The sequence below is a fragment of the Ranitomeya imitator genome, chromosome 2, assembly GCF_032444005.1.
Source record: "Ranitomeya imitator isolate aRanImi1 chromosome 2, aRanImi1.pri, whole genome shotgun sequence".
NCBI lineage: Eukaryota > Metazoa > Chordata > Amphibia > Anura > Dendrobatidae > Ranitomeya > Ranitomeya imitator.
The window spans coordinates 468,134,115-468,152,986 of NC_091283.1; the positions used below are offsets into that span (position 1 = coordinate 468,134,115).

Here is an 18,872-nt window from a genome sequence, read left to right on the forward strand (position 1 = left end):
ACGTTATATTATACTCACCCAGGGGCGGTCCCGCTGCTGGTCAGGTCGGATGGGCGTCTCCGGTCCGCTGCGGCGCCTCCCATCTTCATTACAAGACGTCCTCTTCTGATCTTCAGCCACGGCTCCGGCGCAGGCGTACTTTGCTCTGCCCTGTTGAGGGCAGAGGATAGTACTGCAGTGCGCAGGCGCCGGAAAGGTCAGAGGCCCGGCCCTGCGCACTGCAGTACTTTGTCTGCCCTCAACAGGGCAGAGCAAAGTACGCCTGCGCCGGAGCCGTGGCTGAAGATCAGAAGAGGACGTCTTGTAATGAAGATGGGAGGCGCCACAGCGGACCGGAGACGCCCGTTTGACCTGACCAGCAGCGGGACCGCCCCTGGGTGAGTATAATATAACGTCTTTTTCTCCTCTTTTAGGTAACATCGGGGGCTTATCTACAGCATTACAGAATGCTGTAGATAAGCCCCTGATGCCGGTGGGCTTACCTCACCCGCGAATTTCAGGGTGACAGGTTCCCTTTAAATTTGGGACCACTTTCCCATCAGGTCCATGAATCTCCCCTAGGCAGGGAGCTGTGGGACAGCACAGCGCAATGCACATGATTCATTAGCTTATCTCTTCTCAGTTTCTGCCTTTGCAGAGCTCATCTGTTCAGATGAGTTTCCTATGTGCTGCTCAGGGGTGGATTAAGGGTAGCCAGGGCCCCGGGCTGTTCACACACTGTGGGCTCCCCCGGTCATGTGACGGGGGTCATGTGACGGGGTCATGGTATACCCGAACCAGATTATTCCAGAAAAAGGGCCGGGCCCTACTCTACTGTAACCTATTAAATATTTGTTAAAATCTGCAATACAATTTAGGTATATCTTGACCAATAATATCACATACAAGGAACAAATACCACCGCACCATGACCAGACTACAAATTACAACCACAGTGATCGAATAATATCACATACAAGGAACAAATACCACGCACCATGTCAAGACCACATATTACCACTTGGTGACCAAATAGCACATACAAAGGACAAATACCACAACACCATTTCCAGACCACATATTACCACCACATAGTGACTGAATACTACAATACTGATCAGTAATAAAAAAAAACCCAAAACACAATACTATCACCATAAGTGCCAGTATTCACAGGAGATCTGTACTTAGTATGCAGTGTCTGTGTAGAGGTAATACAGAGATCACTGGTGGTATTATACACAGGAGCTCTGTATATAATGTATAGGTAATACAGTGATCACTGGTGACATTGTACACAGGACCTCTGTATATAGTATACAGTGTATAGTGTCAGTGTATAAGTAACACTGACTCACCAGTGACATCTCTAGGTGAAGCCCTTCATCTTTCATCCAGCACAGACCGCCATCATTTCTTCCAGCCATTACTCGTTTCTGCAGGAAATAACACAGTTATCTCGAGCTCCGCTTGCAGAACACATTACTTAATTTTTCACAACTTCTAAATTACACCACATGAAGAAAAAAAGGCGATATAGTGTCACTCTGCACAGTAACAGGACCGCCCCCCCCATTTAAAACAGTACACTCAAAAAATAAAATAAATACATCACTGCAGTAATAATATCCCTTAATTAGCCCCTATGGTAATAATATTCCCCATCCTGGCCCCGTGTGTCTCATTCCTGGCTCCAGCCATATGTTCTCCCATCCTGCCCTCATGAGTATCCATCCTGCCCCATATGATCTCCCCATCCTGCCCCATCTGTCTCCATCGTATCCATCCTGCCTCATGATCCAATCCTGCCCCATGTCTTTCATTCTACCCCGTGTCTTCATTCTGCCCATGCCTCCAGTCCTGCCCCCAGTGTGTCCACCATATTACCCCCAGTGTGTCCAGCATATTACCCCCAGTGTCCAGCATATTACCCCCAGTGTGTCCAGCAATCTGCCCCAGTATGTCCAGCATATTGCCCCCAGACAGTGTGTCCAGCAATCTGCCCCAGTGTGTCCAGCATATTACCCCCAGTGTCTCCAGCAATCTGCCCCAGTGTCTCCAGCAATCTGCCCCAGTGTCTCCAGCAATCTGCCCGTGTCTCCAGCAATCTGCCCCAGTGTCTCCAGCAATCTGCCCCAGTGTCTCCAGCAATCTGCCCCAGTGTCTCCAGCATTGCCCCCAGTGTGTCCTCCAGCAATCTGCCCCAGTGTCTCAAGCATTGCCCCCAGTGTGTCCTCCATCATTGCCCCCCAGTGTGTCCTCCAGCAATCTGCCCCACTGTCTCCAGCATTGCCCCACTGTCTCCAGCATTGCCCCACTGTCTCCAGCATTGCCCCACTGTCTCCAGCAATCTTCCCCACTCTCTCCAGCAATCTGCCCCACTGTCTTCAGCAATCTGCCCCACTGTCTCCAGCAATCTGCCCCACTGTCTCCAGCATTGCCCCAGTGTGTCCTCCAGCATTGCCCCACTGTCTCCAGCATTGCCCCACTGTCTCCAGCATTGACCCACTGTCTCCAGCAATCTGCCCCACTGTCTTCAGCAATCTGCCCCACTGTCTCCAGCAATCTGCCCCACTGTCTCCAGCAATCTGCCCCACTGTCTCCAGCATTGCCCCCAGTGTGTCCTCCAGCATTGCCCCACTGTCTCCAGCAATCTGCCCCACTGTCTCCAGCAATCTGCCCCACTGTCTCCAGCATTGCCCCCAGTGTGTCCTCCAGCAATCTGCCCCATTGTCTCCAGCATTGCCCCACTGTCTCCAGCATTGCCCCACTGTCTCCAGCAATCTGCCCCAGTGTCTCCAGTAATCTGCCCCAGTGTCTCCAGCATTGCCCCCAGTGTGTCCTCCAGCAATCTGCCCCACTGTCTCCAGCCTTGCCCCACTGTCTCCAGCATTGCTCCACTGTCTCCAGCAATCTGCCCCACTGTCTCCAGCAATCTGCCCCACTGTCTCCAGCATTGCCCCACTGTCTCCAGCAATCTGCCCCAGTGTCTCCAGTAATCTGCCCCAGTGTCTCCAGCATTGCCCCCAGTGTGTCCTCCAGCAATCTGCCCCACTGTCTCCAGCATTGCCCCACTGTCTCCAGCATTGCCCCACTGTCTCCAACAATCTGCCCCACTGTCTCCAGCATTGCCCCCAGTGTGTCCTCCAGCAATCTGCCCCAGTTTCTCCAGCATTGCCCCCAGTGTGTCCTCTGTTGTGAATTCTGTGGCTGAATTCACTCCTGTGGTCACAAGTGGTACTGCAGCTTCTGAGCTTCCTCCCTCAGGTGTTCTGGTGAGCTCGTTAACTGCTTCATTACTTAACTCCGCCTGATGCTGCTATCCTTGCTCCTTGTCAATGTTTCAGTGTTGGATCTGAGCTTCTCCTGATTGTTCCTGTGACCTGCTGCTCTGTATAGCTAAGTGCTTTTTGCTTTTTTTGTTGCTTTTTTTCTGTCCAGCTTGTCTTTTGTTTTGCTGGAAGCTCTGAGACGCAAAGGGTGTACCGCCGTGCCGTTAGTTCGGCACGGTGGGGTTTTTTTTGCCCCCTTTGCGTGGTTTTGCTTTAGGGTTTTTTGTAGACTGCAAAGTTCGCTTTACTGTCCTCGCTCTGTCCTAGAATATCGGGCCCCACTTTGCTGAATCTATTTCATCCCTACGTTTTGTCTTTTCATCTTACTCACAGTCATTATATGTGGGGGGCTGCCTTTTCCTTTGGGGAATTTCTCTGGGGCAAGTCAGGCCTATTTTTCTATCTTCAGGCTAGCTAGTTTCTTAGGCTGTGCCGAGTTGCCTAGGTAGTTGTTAGGCGCAATCCACAGCCGCTTTTAGTTGTGTTTAGGATAGGATCAGGTGTGCAGTCTACAGAGTTTCCACGTCTCAGAGCTCGTTCTTGTATTTTTGGGTATTTGTCAGATCACTGTGTGCGCTCTGATCGCTAAGCACACTGTGTTTCTGGATTGCCTTCATAACACCTGTCATTAGCAAACATAACAGTACAAGGAGCCAAACTAATGATTCTCAATAGAGGGAAAGAAAAAGTTCTGACATCATTTTTTTTTTTTTTTCTGCTCTGTGTTCACTTTTTTTTTTCCCCTAGACATTTGGGTGATTCTGGACACAGGTGTGGACATGGATATTCAGGGTCTGTGCTCTTCAATGGATAATCTCGTTATAAATGTACAAAAAATTCAAGATACTATTGATCAGAAATCTATGTTAGAACCAAGAATTCCTATTCCTGATTTGTTTTTTGGAGATAGAACTAAGTTTCTAAGTTTCAAAAATAATTGTAAGCTATTTCTGGCCTTGAAACCTCATTCTTCTGGTAATCCTATTCAACAGGTTTTGATTATTATTTCTTTTTTGCGCGGCGACCCTCAAGACTGGGCATTTTCTCTTGCGCCAGGAGACCCTGCATTGAGTAGTGTCGATGCGTTTTTCCTGGCGCTCGGATTGCTGTACGATGAGCCTAATTCAGTGGATCAGGCTGAGAAAAATTTGCTGGCTTTGTGCCAGGGTCAGGATGATATAGAAGTATATTGTCAGAAATTTAGGAAATGGTCAGTACTCACTCAGTGGAATGAATCTGCGCTGGCAGCTTTGTTCAGAAAGGGTCTCTCTGAGGCTCTTAAGGATGTCATGGTGGGATTTCCTATGCCTGCTGGTTTGAATGAGTCTTTGTCTTTGGCCATTTAGATCGGTCGACGCTTGCGCGAGCGTAAATCTGTGCACCATTTGGCGGTACTGCCTGAGGTAAAACCTGAGCCTATGCAGTGCGATAGGACTATGACTAGAGTTGAACGGCAGGAATACAGACGTCTGAATGGTCTGTGTTTCTACTGTGGTGATTCCACTCATGCTATTTCTGATTGTCCTAAGCGCACTAAGCGGTCCGCTAGGTCTGCCGTCATTGGTACTGTACAGTCCAAATTCCTTCTGTCCATTACCTTGATATGCTCTTTGTCGTCGTTTTCTGTCATGGCGTTTGTGGATTCGGGCGCTGCCCTGAATCTGATGGATTTGGATTATGCTAAACGTTGTGGGTTTTTCTTGGAGCCTTTGCGGTGTCCTATTCCATTGAGAGGAATTGATGCTACACCTTTGGCCAAGAATAAACCTCAATACTGGGCCCAGCTGACCATGTGCATGGCTCCTGCACATCAGGAAGTTATTCGCTTTCTGGTGTTGCATAATCTGCATGATGTGGTCGTGTTGGGGTTGCCATGGCTACAAACCCATAATCCAGTATTGGATTGGAATTCCATGTCGGTATCCAGCTGGGGTTGTCAGGGGGTACATGGTGATGTTCCATTTTTGTCGATTTCGTCATCCACCCCTTCTGAGGTCCCAGAGTTCTTGTCTGATTATCAGGATGTATTTGAAGAGCCCAAGTCCGATGCTCTACCTCCGCATAGGGATTGTGATTGTGCTATCAATTTGATTCCTGGTAGTAAATTCCCTAAAGGTCGATTATTTAATTTATCCGTGCTCGAACACGCCGCTATGCGCAGTTATGTGAAGGAATCCCTGGAGAAGGGACATATTCGCCCATCGTCATCACCACTGGGAGCAGGGTTCTTCTTTGTAGCCAAGAAGGATGGTTCGCTGAGACCGTGTATTGATTACCGCCTTCTTAATAAGATCACTGTTAAATTTCAGTATCCCTTGCCATTGTTATCTGACTTGTTTGCTCGGATTAAGGGGGCTAGTTGGTTCACTAAGATAGATCTTCGTGGTGCGTATAATCTGGTGAGAATCAGGCAAGGAGATGAATGGAAAACTGCATTCAATACGCCCGAGGGTCATTTTGAGTATCTAGTGATGCCGTTCGGACTTGCCAATGCTCCATCTGTGTTTCAGTCTTTTATGCATGACATCTTCCGTGAGTATCTGGATAAATTCCTGATTGTTTACTTGGATGACATTTTGATCTTCTCAGATGATTGGGAGTCTCATGTGAAGCAGGTCAGAATGGTTTTTCAGGTCCTGCGTGCTAACTCTTTGTTTGTGAAGGGATCAAAGTGTCTCTTCGGTGTGCAGAAAGTTTCATTTTTGGGGTTCATCTTTACCCCTTCTACTATCGAGATGGATCCAGTTAAGTTCCAAGCCATCCAGGATTGGATTCAGCCGACATCTCTGAAAAGTCTGCAAAAGTTCCTGGGCTTTGCTAATTTTTATCGTCGCTTCATCTGTAATTTTTCTAGCATTGCCAAACCATTGACCGATTTGACCAAGAAGGGTGCTGATTTGGTTAATTGGTCTTCTGCTGCTGTGGAAGCTTTTCAGGAGTTGAAGCGTCGTTTTTGTTCTGCCCCTGTGTTGTGTCAGCCAGATGTTTCTCTTCCGTTCCAGGTCGAGGTTGATGCTTCTGAGATTGGAGCAGGGGCGGTTTTGTCACAGAGAGGTTCTGATTGCTCAGTGATGAAACCATGTGCTTTCTTTTCCAGGAAGTTTTCGCCCGCTGAGCGTAATTATGATGTGGGCAATCGAGAGTTGCTGGCCATGAAGTGGGCATTCGAGGAGTGGCGTCATTGGCTTGAAGGAGCTAAGCATCGCGTGGTGGTATTGACTGATCATAAGAACTTGACTTATCTCGAGTCTGCCAAGCGCTTGAATCCTAGACAGGCCCGTTGGTCGTTATTTTTTGCCCGCTTCGACTTTGTGATTTCGTACCTTCCGGGCTCTAAAAATGTGAAGGCGGATGCTCTGTCTAGGAGTTTTGTGCCCGACTCTCCGGGTTTATCTGAGCCAGCGGGTATCCTCAAGGAAGGAGTCATTGTGTCTGCCATCTCCCCTGATTTGCGGCGGGTGCTGCAAAAATTTCAGGCGAATAAACCTGATCGTTGTCCAGCAGAGAAACTGTTCGTCCCTGATAGGTGGACTAATAAACTTATCTCTGAACTTCATTGTTCGGTGTTGGCTGGTCATCCTGGAATCTTTGGTACCAGAGAGTTAGTGGCTAGATCCTTCTGGTGGCCATCTCTGTCACGGGATGTACGTACTTTTGTGCAGTCCTGTGGGATTTGTGCTAGGGCTAAGCCCTGCTGTTCTCGTGCCAGTGGGTTGCTTTTGCCCTTGCCGGTCCCAAAGAGGCCTTGGACACATATTTCGATGGATTTCATTTCTGACCTTCCCGTTTCTCAAAAGATGTCAGTCATTTGGGTGGTCTGTGATCGCTTTTCTAAAATGGTCCATCTGGTGCCCTTGGCTAAATTGCCTTCCTCCTCTGATTTGGTACCTTTGTTCTTTCAGCATGTGGTTCGGTTGCATGGCATTCCTGAGAATATTGTTTCTGACAGAGGTTCCCAGTTTGTTTCAAGGTTTTGGCGAGCCTTTTGTGGTAGGATGGGCATTGACCTATCCTTTTCCTCGGCTTTCCATCCTCAGACTAATGGCCAGACCGAACGAACCAATCAGACCTTGGAAACATATCTGAGATGTTTTGTTTCTGCAGACCAGGATGATTGGGTGTCCTTTTTGCCGTTGGCTGAGTTCGCCCTTAATAATCGGGCCAGCTCGGCTACCTTGGTTTCTCCATTTTTTTGCAATTCTGGGTTCCATCCTCGTTTCTCTTCAGGACAGGTTGAGTCTTCGGACTGTCCTGGTGTGGATTCTGTGGTGGATAGGTTGCAGCAGATCTGGACTCAGGTAGTGGACAATTTGATCTTGTCCCAGGAGAAAGCTCAACTTTTCGCTAATCGCAGACGCCGTGTGGGTCCCCGACTTCGTGTTGGGGATCTGGTTTGGTTATCTTCTCGTCATATTCCTATGAAGGTTTCCTCTCCTAAATTTAAACCTCGTTTTATTGGTCCGTATAGGATTTCTGAGGTTCTCAATCCTGTGTCTTTTCGTTTGACCCTCCCAGACTCCTTTTCCATACATAATGTATTCCATAGGTCGTTGTTGCGGAGATACGTGGCACCTATGGTTCCATCTGTTGAGCCTCCTGCCCCGGTTTTGGTGGAGGGGGAATTGGAGTATATTGTGGAGAAGATTTTGGATTCTCGTGTTTCTAGACGGAAACTCCAGTATCTGGTTAAATGGAAGGGTTATGCTCAGGAAGATAATTCCTGGGTTTTTGCCTCTGATGTTCATGCTTCCGATCTTGTTCGTGCCTTTCATGCGGCTCATCCTGGTCGGCCTGGGGGCTCTGGTGAGGGTTCGGTGACCCCTCCTCAAGGGGGGGGGTACTGTTGTGAATTCTGTGGCTGAATTCACTCCTGTGGTCACAAGTGGTACTGCAGCTTCTGAGCTTCCTCCCTCAGGTGTTCTGGTGAGCTCGTTAACTGCTTCATTACTTAACTCCGCCTGATGCTGCTATCCTTGCTCCTTGTCAATGTTTCAGTGTTGGATCTGAGCTTCTCCTGATTGTTCCTGTGACCTGCTGCTCTGTATAGCTAAGTGCTTTTTGCTTTTTTTGTTGCTTTTTTTCTGTCCAGCTTGTCTTTTGTTTTGCTGGAAGCTCTGAGACGCAAAGGGTGTACCGCCGTGCCGTTAGTTCGGCACGGTGGGGTTTTTTTTGCCCCCTTTGCGTGGTTTTGCTTTAGGGTTTTTTGTAGACTGCAAAGTTCGCTTTACTGTCCTCGCTCTGTCCTAGAATATCGGGCCCCACTTTGCTGAATCTATTTCATCCCTACGTTTTGTCTTTTCATCTTACTCACAGTCATTATATGTGGGGGGCTGCCTTTTCCTTTGGGGAATTTCTCTGGGGCAAGTCAGGCCTATTTTTCTATCTTCAGGCTAGCTAGTTTCTTAGGCTGTGCCGAGTTGCCTAGGTAGTTGTTAGGCGCAATCCACAGCCGCTTTTAGTTGTGTTTAGGATAGGATCAGGTGTGCAGTCTACAGAGTTTCCACGTCTCAGAGCTCGTTCTTGTATTTTTGGGTATTTGTCAGATCACTGTGTGCGCTCTGATCGCTAAGCACACTGTGTTTCTGGATTGCCTTCATAACACCTGTCATTAGCAAACATAACAGTCCTCCAGCAATCTGCCCCACTGTCTCCAGCATTGCCCCACTGTCTCCAACAATCTGCCCCAGTGTGTCCTCCAGCAATCTGCCCCACTGTCTCCAGCATTGCCCCCCAGTATGTCCTCCAGCATTGCCCCCCAGTGTGTCCACCGTTAACTGATAAAAAAAAAAAAACAGTCTCCTCACCTGTCCGCGCTCCAGGCGGTGAGCTCCCTTCAGCAGCGCACACTCGCCGGCGACTGACAATGACGTCAGACGCCGGCGACGTGTGCGCTGTGGCCGACTTCAGCTGCCAGCCTCCAATTGGCTGGCGGCTGTTGTTGTTAACTATTGACGTGCGGGCGCGCGCGCGCGCCCGCACGTCAATAGGAAAACGCCGCAGCGCCGGAAAGGGCCCGGTGAGCAGATGAGAAGGGGCCCAATGCGGGCCCCCTCTCTCTGCCCACCGGGTCCGGCGGGGCACACAAATGCCGGCGGGCATTTAGACAATTAGCGGAGGGTCAATCTGTGCGGTAGCCCAGGCCCCCCCCAGACCACTGGGCCCTGGGCTACCGCCCATATTGACCCTCTGATAATCCGCCCCTGGTGCTGCTGTGTTCTGAATAAGCAGAGATAAGAGCTTTGTCATCTGGGTCAATGCCTATGAGGAGTGCAGCAGCTGATGACAAAATCATCTCGGCTGCTGCACTCTGCATAAAAACTGTCAGCAGTGGCACAGATATTGCTTTTTATTCTGTTCACTGGCCACCAGGAGGGCCCTCATTGCACCATTACGCTGCTTCTAGAAGACGTGGCACTTACCACCGCTACAGTATTCAGTGAATTAGACGTTTTCATGAATTTGCTGTGGTCCATGCAAAAAATTTGCACATGTAAATTGGTCCATTGATAAAATTACAAGTGTGAGGAGAGGCAGAGACTGTGGGACAGCACAGCACAATGCACATAATTAATTAGATTCCCAGCCGCTGTAATCTCGGTTTCTGCCTTAGCAGAGTGCAGCAGTCGAGGTGAGTTTGCCATCGGCTGCTATGTTCTGAATAGGCAGAGATTAAGATGTTGAAGCTGACTTCTTTACACTGAGAGCTTTGTCACCTGGGTCAATGCCTATGCAGAGTGCAGCAACTGATAATGATTTAATCTAGGCTGCTGCACTCTGCATAAAAACTGTCAGATGGGACCAAGACGCTGCTTTTCATTCAGTTTTCTGGCCACCAGGAGGGCACTCATTCACCAGTAGGTCGCTCCACAAAGAAGTGGCATTTATCGGCACCATTCAGTCAATAAAGGCGCCTTAAGGCTATGTGCCACGTTGCGGATTCATGTGCGGATCTTTCCGCACCGTTTTTGAAAAATCCGCAGGTAAACCGCAGTGCGTTTTACATGCGGATTAACCGCGGATTTACCACGGGTTTCCTGCGTTTTTTTGTGCGGATTTCACCTGCGTTTTTACACCTGCAGATTCCTATTGAGGAGCAGGTGTAAAACGCTGCGGAATCTGCACAAAGAATTGACATGCTGCGGAAAATAAACCGCTGCGTTTCCGCGTGGTATTTTCTGCAGCATGGGCACTACGGATTTGGTTTTCCATAGGTTTACATGGTACTGTAAACTGCATGGAAAATTGCTGCGGATCCGCAGCAAAATCCGCAACGTGTGAACATACCCTAAGAATCTGCTATGGTCCATGCAAAAAAACGTGCACGTGTAAAATTAGTCCACTGACTTTAATGGGTGCAGATCATGTGAGGAACTTTTGTGTGCATAGGCTCTAACTATGTAGCTATACAGTACAAAGAGTGCAATTTCCTGATACACTTGTCAATAAGCAGAAGTGACAGGTTAATGCAGCCTCCTGAAAATGCCACAGGTCGCGCGCTATACGTATTATTGTATCTTATTATATGATGCAAAAGTAGAGGTTCTTGGTGTTACAATCACAATCTTCCCCCTACAATATCAAAAGTTTTAATTCATTTCACACTTTTTATTGTTCTGTTTTACAGAATCCAAAGTTCAGAAAAAATAATGTCTGACTCTTACAACTGTCACTGCTGCGTTTTATTGACCAGGATAAAAGGATCTATGGAAATACTATAAAAGCACATTGCAAAGATCATAGTCAATACAAATAAAAAATGGCACGTAACGCATAGTTATACATTTGGACAAAACATGGTCATCATACATTGGACATAACATTGCAGCAAAGGACGCCATTCCATCTGTCCAGCAGAAAGAAGTACTTTACAATGTACACTGGGTCTGACCTTGCTGCCAGCTTTATAAAGCAAAGTATTTTATGCTTGCCCATTAATCAATTAATTGATTGACAATAAGCAAAAATGGTGAAAAAAGTTATGGACAAATACTCTAAAAATATGGCGCATTCACAGATGACATTTTCTACTCCATGTCTATATATCTATATGTGTTTGTATCTTCTAGTGAATCTGTCACCAGGTTATGGCTACCCTTTTTGAGAGCCGCATGATGTATGAGCAGAGACCCTGATTCCAGCGATGTGTCACTTACTGGGCTGTTTGCTGCAGTTTTGATAAAATCCCTGTTATCCCTGCTGCAGATCTATCAGTTCTCTGAATGCTGAGCTCTGTATAATCCCACCCCCCACCACTGATTGGAAGCTTTCTCTGTATACCGAGCATAGGCAGAAAGCTTTCAATCAGTGGAGTGGAGGGGATATATAGAGCTAATGAATATGGAGGACGACCTAGCAACAGGTTTACTAGCCCTCTAGTGATAATCTCCTGCTGATAAAGCAGAGATTTTATCAAAACTCCAGTAAGCAGCCCAGTAAGTAACACATTGCTGGAATCAGAATTTCTACCTCTATATCACAATGCTGTCAGAACAGGTGGCAAACACTTGATGACAGTTTCCCTTTAAAAATGTTGCTTGCCTTAATGGGGTTTTCAAATTAACAAAGTTCATTTTAACCCCTTTCCGACATCGATAGTAAATGTATGCCGATGTCAGACAACCTCCCTTTGATGTTGGCTCCTGCACTGAGCCCACATCTTTTCCAGCACATGTCAGCTGTTTTGAACAGATGTCATGTGCCTCTAACAGCCACAGGTGGAATCACGATCAACCTGCAGCTAGCTGTTAACTAGTTAAATGTCGCTGTCAGTCTCTGACAGTGACATTTAATGCTCGCTTCCAGCAAACGTGCCGGAAATCATGCCCATCAGTGACCCATCACATGATCGCTGGTCACCAATGGGTTGGCATGACAACCAAAGGTCTCCAGTAGACCTCTATGGTTGTCACTGCCGGACTGCTATGAGCGCCGCCTGGTGGTCGGCACTCATAGCAAGTGAGCAATTTTGCTACATACATGCGATCTGATCATCGCCTGTATGTAGCAGAGCCGATCGGAGTATGGCAGCTTCTAGTCTCCCATGAAGACTATTGAAGCATGCCAAAAGTAAAAAAAAAAAAAGTTTAAAAATATTTAAAAAAATGAAAGTTCAAATTTCGCCCCATTCAAAATAAAACAATAATAAAAAAAATCAAATACCGGTATACACATATTTGGTATCACCGCGTTCAGAATCGTCCTATCAATATACAAATAGAATTAACCCAATCGATAAACGGCGTAACAAGAAAAAAAGTCAAAACTCCAGAATTACATTTTTTTGGTTGCCGCAACACTGAACTAAAATGCAATAAAGGGTGATTAAAAGATCGTATCTGCACCAAAATGGTATCATTAGAAAGTCATTTCGGCATGCAAAAAATAAGCCTTCACCCAACCCAAGATAAAAAAAAATAGAGACGCTGCGGGTATCGGAAAATGGCGCAATTTTTTTCTTAACAAAATTTGGAATTTTTTACACCGCTTAATTAAAAAAGAACCTAGACATGTTTGGTGTCTATGAACTCGCAATGACCTGGATAATCATAATGGCAGGTCAGTTTTAACATTTAGTGAACATTGTAAAAAAAAACAAAAAAAAAAACAACTGTGAGGTTGCACTTTTTTTGCAATTTCACCGCACTTGGAATTTTTTTCCCATTTTCCAGTACATGATATGTTAAAACCAATGATGTTGTTCAAAAGTACAACTCATCCTGCAAAAAAACAAGCCCTGACATGGCCATTTTGATCAAAAAATAAAAAAAGTTATAGCTCTGGGAAGAAAAAAAACGAAAATGCAAAACCAAAAATACCTCTGGTTGTTAAGGGGTTAAAGTTGATTTCAATCAATACATCTTTGAATACTAATCATTTTTTCAATTAGTTATGGTTAAATAAAATGTTCCTGTGCTGAGATAATCTTATAAATGTGCCCCTGCTGTGTACTGTGTAATGGCCGTGTCTGACAGTACAGGGACATGGTCTGATCATACCACAGCTCCTGGGCAGAGGAGAAAGAGGATAAAGGCAGGACTGTACGGGATCGATGCTGATTCTTTTTGTGAGATAAAGCATTTCTCTAACTGATTTAAAAAATGTTTTCTCAAAGTAAGAATTAGGCTACTTTCACATTTCCGTCGGTAGTCGCCCATCACAAAGCGTCGGCGCGACGTACCAACGGAAGATTGTTCTTTCACATTTCCGTCTGTATTCTGGGTGAGGGAAGAGAGTGAGAGCGAGATTTCCTGCTGGGCATGCGCAGTCTGAAACCATGGATACAACGTACAGAAAATGTTCCCTTGAACATTTTTTGCAAAAGACGGGCCGTCACATTCCACAGGATCCAGTGCCCGACGGACGAAACGTGTGTCCATCCATCGTGATACGTCGCTAATACAAGTCTATGGGAAAATGCAGGATCCTGCATTTTCAAAAATCGACGTATTGCGACAGCAGAGGGATGACGGAAATGTAAAAGCAGCCTTAGTAGTGATTCTGTGCTGTCCTGTCTATATTTTCTCTTTTGCTTCCCCCTAGCTGTGCTATGATCAGACCATGTCCCTGTACGGTCAGACACGGCCATTACACAGTACACAGCAGGGGCACATTTATAAGATTATCTCAGCACATGAACATTTTTGTTTTAACACAACAAATTGTGGAACTTTTTATTCCAAGATTTATTGATTAAAATGAACTTTTGTTTGTGGGTTAAACCCCTTTAAGAATCTATTTCTTTTTACCCAATGTAAATGCCACTGTTCTGAATCTGGCATTGTTTTTTTTTGCTGTGCCTCTTCATTCCTGTATGTGAATCTAGTCTTGTTAGTCAAATGGGCGTGGTCCTCAACTCTTCTTTGCAAGGCTCCTTGAGGACCACACCCAGTTAGCAAAAAGGATTAGATCAATATTCACGGAAGAGGAGGCCATATAGCAGGAAAGGAGAGGCGCAGGAACAAAAATTTAAAAATGCCAGATTTAGGAAAACAACAGCATTTGTACTAGATAAAAAAAACATTTATGGCACGTGAAAGTTATTCTTTAAATAAAACTATAAGGAATTATTTTACAACAATAAAAATGATATCTGTTTTATAGGAATCCTCAAGTGCATTGGGTGGGGACGGGGATGGCATCCATATACTCAGACTGTATTGACACACCTCCAATGCACTTCCAGACTTCTACTATATAATTGTCTAAGGGTCACTTCCGTCTTTCTCTCTGTCTGTCCTTCTGTCTGTCATGGATATTCATTGGTTGTGGCCTCTGTCTGTCATGGAATCCAAGTCGCTGATTGGTCTCGCCAGCTGCCTGTCATGGCTGCCGCGACCAATCAGCGACGGCCACAGTCCGATTAGTCCCTCCCTACTCCCCTGCAGTCAGCGCCCGGCGCCTGCTCCATACTCCCCGCAGTTACCGCACACATAGGGTTAATGCCAGCGGTAACGGACCGTGTTATGCCGCGGGTAACTCACTCCGTTACGGCCGCTATTAACCCTGTGTGACCAAGTTTTTACTATTGATGCTGCCTATGCAGCGTCAATAGTAAAAACATCTAATGTTAAAAATAATAAAAAAATCATTATATACTCACCTTTCGCGATGCTCCGGTGACCGTTCCATGCAAGCGGCAGGTTCCGGTGCCAAGGATGGTATGGGAGAAGGACCTGCCATGATGTCACGGTCATGTGACCGCGATGTCATCAAAGGCCCTGCGCGCCTGCGCGAGAAGGGCCTGCCATGATGTCACGGTCATGTGACCGAACTACAAGGGGCCTTCGGAAGGTGAGTATATGTTTATTTATTTTTTTAACCTGTGACATACGTGGCTGGGCAATATACTACGTGACTGACCAATATACTACGTGGCTGGGCAATATACTACGTGGCTCTGTGCTGTATACTACGTCGCTGTGCAATATACTACGTGGCTTTGTGCTGTATACTACATCACTGGGCAATATACTACGTCACTGGGCAATATACTACGTCACTGGGCAATATACTATGTCACTGGGCAATATACTACGTGGCTGGGCAATATACTACGTGACTGGGCAAAATACTACGTGATTGGGCAAAATACTACGTGACTGGGCAATATACTACGTGACTGGGCAATATACTACGTGGCTGGGCAATATACTACATGGCTGGGCAATATACTACGTGGGCTGTGCAATATACTACGTGGACATGCATATTCTAGAATACCCCATTCGTTAGAATCGGGCTACCATCTAGTATTTGTATAAGTGACAATTTTGAGTCGAAATTTGGATCTATACATTTTACAAGGAGAAGATCCAGATATAATGGCTGCCCATTGCTCTTACTCATACAGCCCTGCTATAAACCGTCACTGCTGCCGCAAAAAAAAAGGAAGTGATAAACTGTAGTAATAGATCATCGTTATGTATAGAAAGGGTGTTGTACTCATGAGAGCTTTTTCTAGCTCAGGACAAATCTAATTTGTGCTTTTACTGCAAAGTATGAAAAGTGTAAACTAGGTGTGCCAGCCAGCTCCTACCTACTATCTGTAGCAAGTAGAGCAATAAAGTGATACGTGCGTTCTTCCGAACACTGAAGGGTGAATGATCCCAGACCACATAAAATCAAGTTAGTAATTACCAATATAATTTGTCTTTCATGGTGGTGATGATTCGAAAGTACCAAAAATTGCTTTAAAAGACATTTAGTATGTTCTTAGGTCTCTTCAGACCCCAAAACATAATAAAGGGAGAGGAGGGAAGGAAAGGGGCTGACCAGCATGCCCCATGGACCTCCCTGATGTTAACAAAGTCCATGAGTTCTAGTATTTTGCGCCATAAGATCAGAAGGAGCGAACAGAGGAGTGGAAGAAGAGCTGTAGTGGCGGAAATGTATTAAGCAAATTAATTTACAAAAATTTACGGTAATCCAAATTTTGTGGGTATTAAATTTGATCTCTAGTGTTGAATGTAAAAAGCTGGGTAAGGACCAACTGTCAGTAGAAGCCACTTTTTGTCTACGATTCAGACAACGCAGCGTTGTACAGAGCAGGTATATATTAGGATAATTATGGTTAGTAATAATAATCTCTCTGTGGTTCCAGTTGATATAATCAGAGATCATTAACTGACATTCTTTAGTCATGAAGCTTGCAATTTATAAGATTATATCACGATATGGACAACAAAGGCATAAATTAATGAGTTATACATTTCCTACGCCAATGAGTGAACCTACGATGACATGTTCAGTACAAACTAAGAAGTTTTTTTTTCTTTCCTGAGTTTCTGTGAAAGACGAGGCTGTTTAGGTTTCTGGGACTTGTGGGTACCTAGGGCTGCCCATTAACGATCAGACACAAATAGACTTTCAGCACACTTTCACTGACTCATTACACAGCCAAGGTTCTTTATACACTGCAGAAAGTCCCCAATGTATAGATTTAATGGAAAGCTGCTTTAGGCTATGAAGAAATCAAGTTTACTCTACATTCGAGATTCCGTCAAGGTCTTCCTTCGAAAGCCCCAAAAGATGGGATTCATTTAGAACTCCCAAAGGATCCCTTCACTATAATGAGGCAACCTGAGTCACTTTGTGCTCTAGCCTCTGTTACGATATAGTCCATGTTTCATAGGCGGATGCAAAAGTGTGGTAGACCATGCTTTCATGTCGGCCTCAAAGAGGCTGACCTTGCCGGACCAGAGGTCCGAGTACAAAGTGACTAAAATCTGCCTCGTTACAGTGCATGGCTTCGTCTGAATCCCATTTTTAGGGGCTTCAAATGGGAATCTCTAATGGGAGTTTTTGAACACAGGGTAAAATATATGTGAATAACCTTCCAGTGACATTAACTTTTTTACTGAATATAACTATATAGAATAACCCAACCTGAAAGTGAAAAACCTAATCCTCTGACATATATCGCCGAATGACAGACATTTTTATAGTATTCCATGAGAGCTTTTCCGTCATATGGTAAATCTTAGAAAATGATGAAGTGTGAAAAGACCCTAAAAAGGACGCAGTAGTACAATAAAATGTCGCAAATCACATTCACAACTAGACGACGAAGACTACAAAAGCCACCTGTCCCATTAGCTACAGCTGGATTTTTTCTTCTGTCTCTCCAGGTGTACGCCACTAAAGCCGCATGTTTTTACATATGTCAGTGTCAACTCACCCAGGAGCAGCAGTCGGTGTATCTGTTTGTAAGCTCTTTTCTCTGCCTTTAGCATATCATCAATAATTCGGCTCCTTTTCTTATCCGCTTTCTGTTGGTTCCGCAGCTTGGAAGAATCGGTGTCATTATTACATCCATCATCGTTACCCCCAGACCCAGAATCGCTAGTACAGGACAATGCATGATCTCCCAACAGCCTAGGCCTGAGGCTGGAGCACATCCCCATAGTGATTCAGTTGAGGTACACGGTTCTTAAAAAGTTTTAATATCCAACAGTCAACATATTCCAGATCAGAGAGTGCACCCCGTAGGCAGCTGTACGCAGTTCTCCTCGTCCTACTGTAATGTTCACTCTCTTACTGTATTCCTGTGTTGTCCTCCTCTCAGCCTAGCCTCCCGGACACACTGTCCCTCACCCTCCCTCCCTATTTCTCGCTCACTGTTAATTTGTTTGAGAAGCTAAGGAGAACATACTCTTTAGTGCCACGTGACTAGAGCACCCTGCTTACCGTAATGTTTAGAAACTCAGGCCACAGTAAGAGAATCCAGGTGTCCTCTGACTAAGGCTGCCATCACACTCGCAGTATTTGGTCAGTATTTTACCTCAGTATTTGTAAGCCAAAACCAGGAGTGGAACAAATAGAGGAAAAGTATAATAGAAACATATGCACCACCTCTGCATTTATCACCCACTCCTAGTTTTGGCTTACAAATACTGAAGTAAAATACTGACCAAATACTGAACGTGTGACGGCAGCCTAAAGTGGAAGTTTTGTCCCTCACGGGAAATACAGTGTGGCAGATGCACGGAAACTCTGGGTTCAATTCCGACCAAAGACATCACCTGCATGGAGTTTGTATGTTCTCCCCGTGTTTTCATGTGGCTTTTACTCTCACACTCCAACTATATATTGAATTTACGACAATGTCTGAACAGCGCTGCTGAATACAGAAATGAAGAAAATAACTATAATTAACCCCCTTATAGAACGGCAAGGTTATGTTCACATGGAGTGTTTTAAGATGGATGAATATGACAAGTTTTTCTAGTAAAAACCAATTTAGGGAACGCTCATCCTTAAAGAAAGTTTTAAGAGATTTTCTTTCAGTTATGTGTTCACACTGAGTTTTGGAGGAGTTTTTGGAGCATGTGCACACAGCGCCTTTTTCAGGAGAATTCGGCATGTATCCACTAGAAAAAGCGCACCATAGATAGAAAAATATTAAAGCAATATTGCTTTCACTAACTTTACTCCACTTTAGCGTTATCCAAAGCTCCCAGAGTTCTTCAGAAAGGAGGGCTTCTCGTTATGGGAGCCGGTAAGTATTCATCTTCTGTCCCAGGTGCAGGTGAATGGGGTGTTTAAGAATTTTCACCAACTTCG

At 45.5% G+C, this 18,872-nt stretch overlaps 1 protein-coding gene across 1 annotated transcript in view; it reads right to left on the bottom strand.

Annotated features, from left to right (window-relative positions):
• GNAS (GNAS complex locus) overlaps positions 1–17,911 on the bottom strand; it is a 325,563-nt gene extending 307,652 nt beyond the window's left edge. The window contains exon 1 of the mRNA XM_069751231.1: positions 17,488–17,911. Coding sequence (XP_069607332.1) covers positions 17,488–17,713 — 226 coding nt within the window. The 5' untranslated portion in view covers positions 17,714–17,911. The remainder of the gene's footprint in view (positions 1–17,487) is intronic.
• Positions 17,912–18,872: the final 961 nt, after the last annotated feature.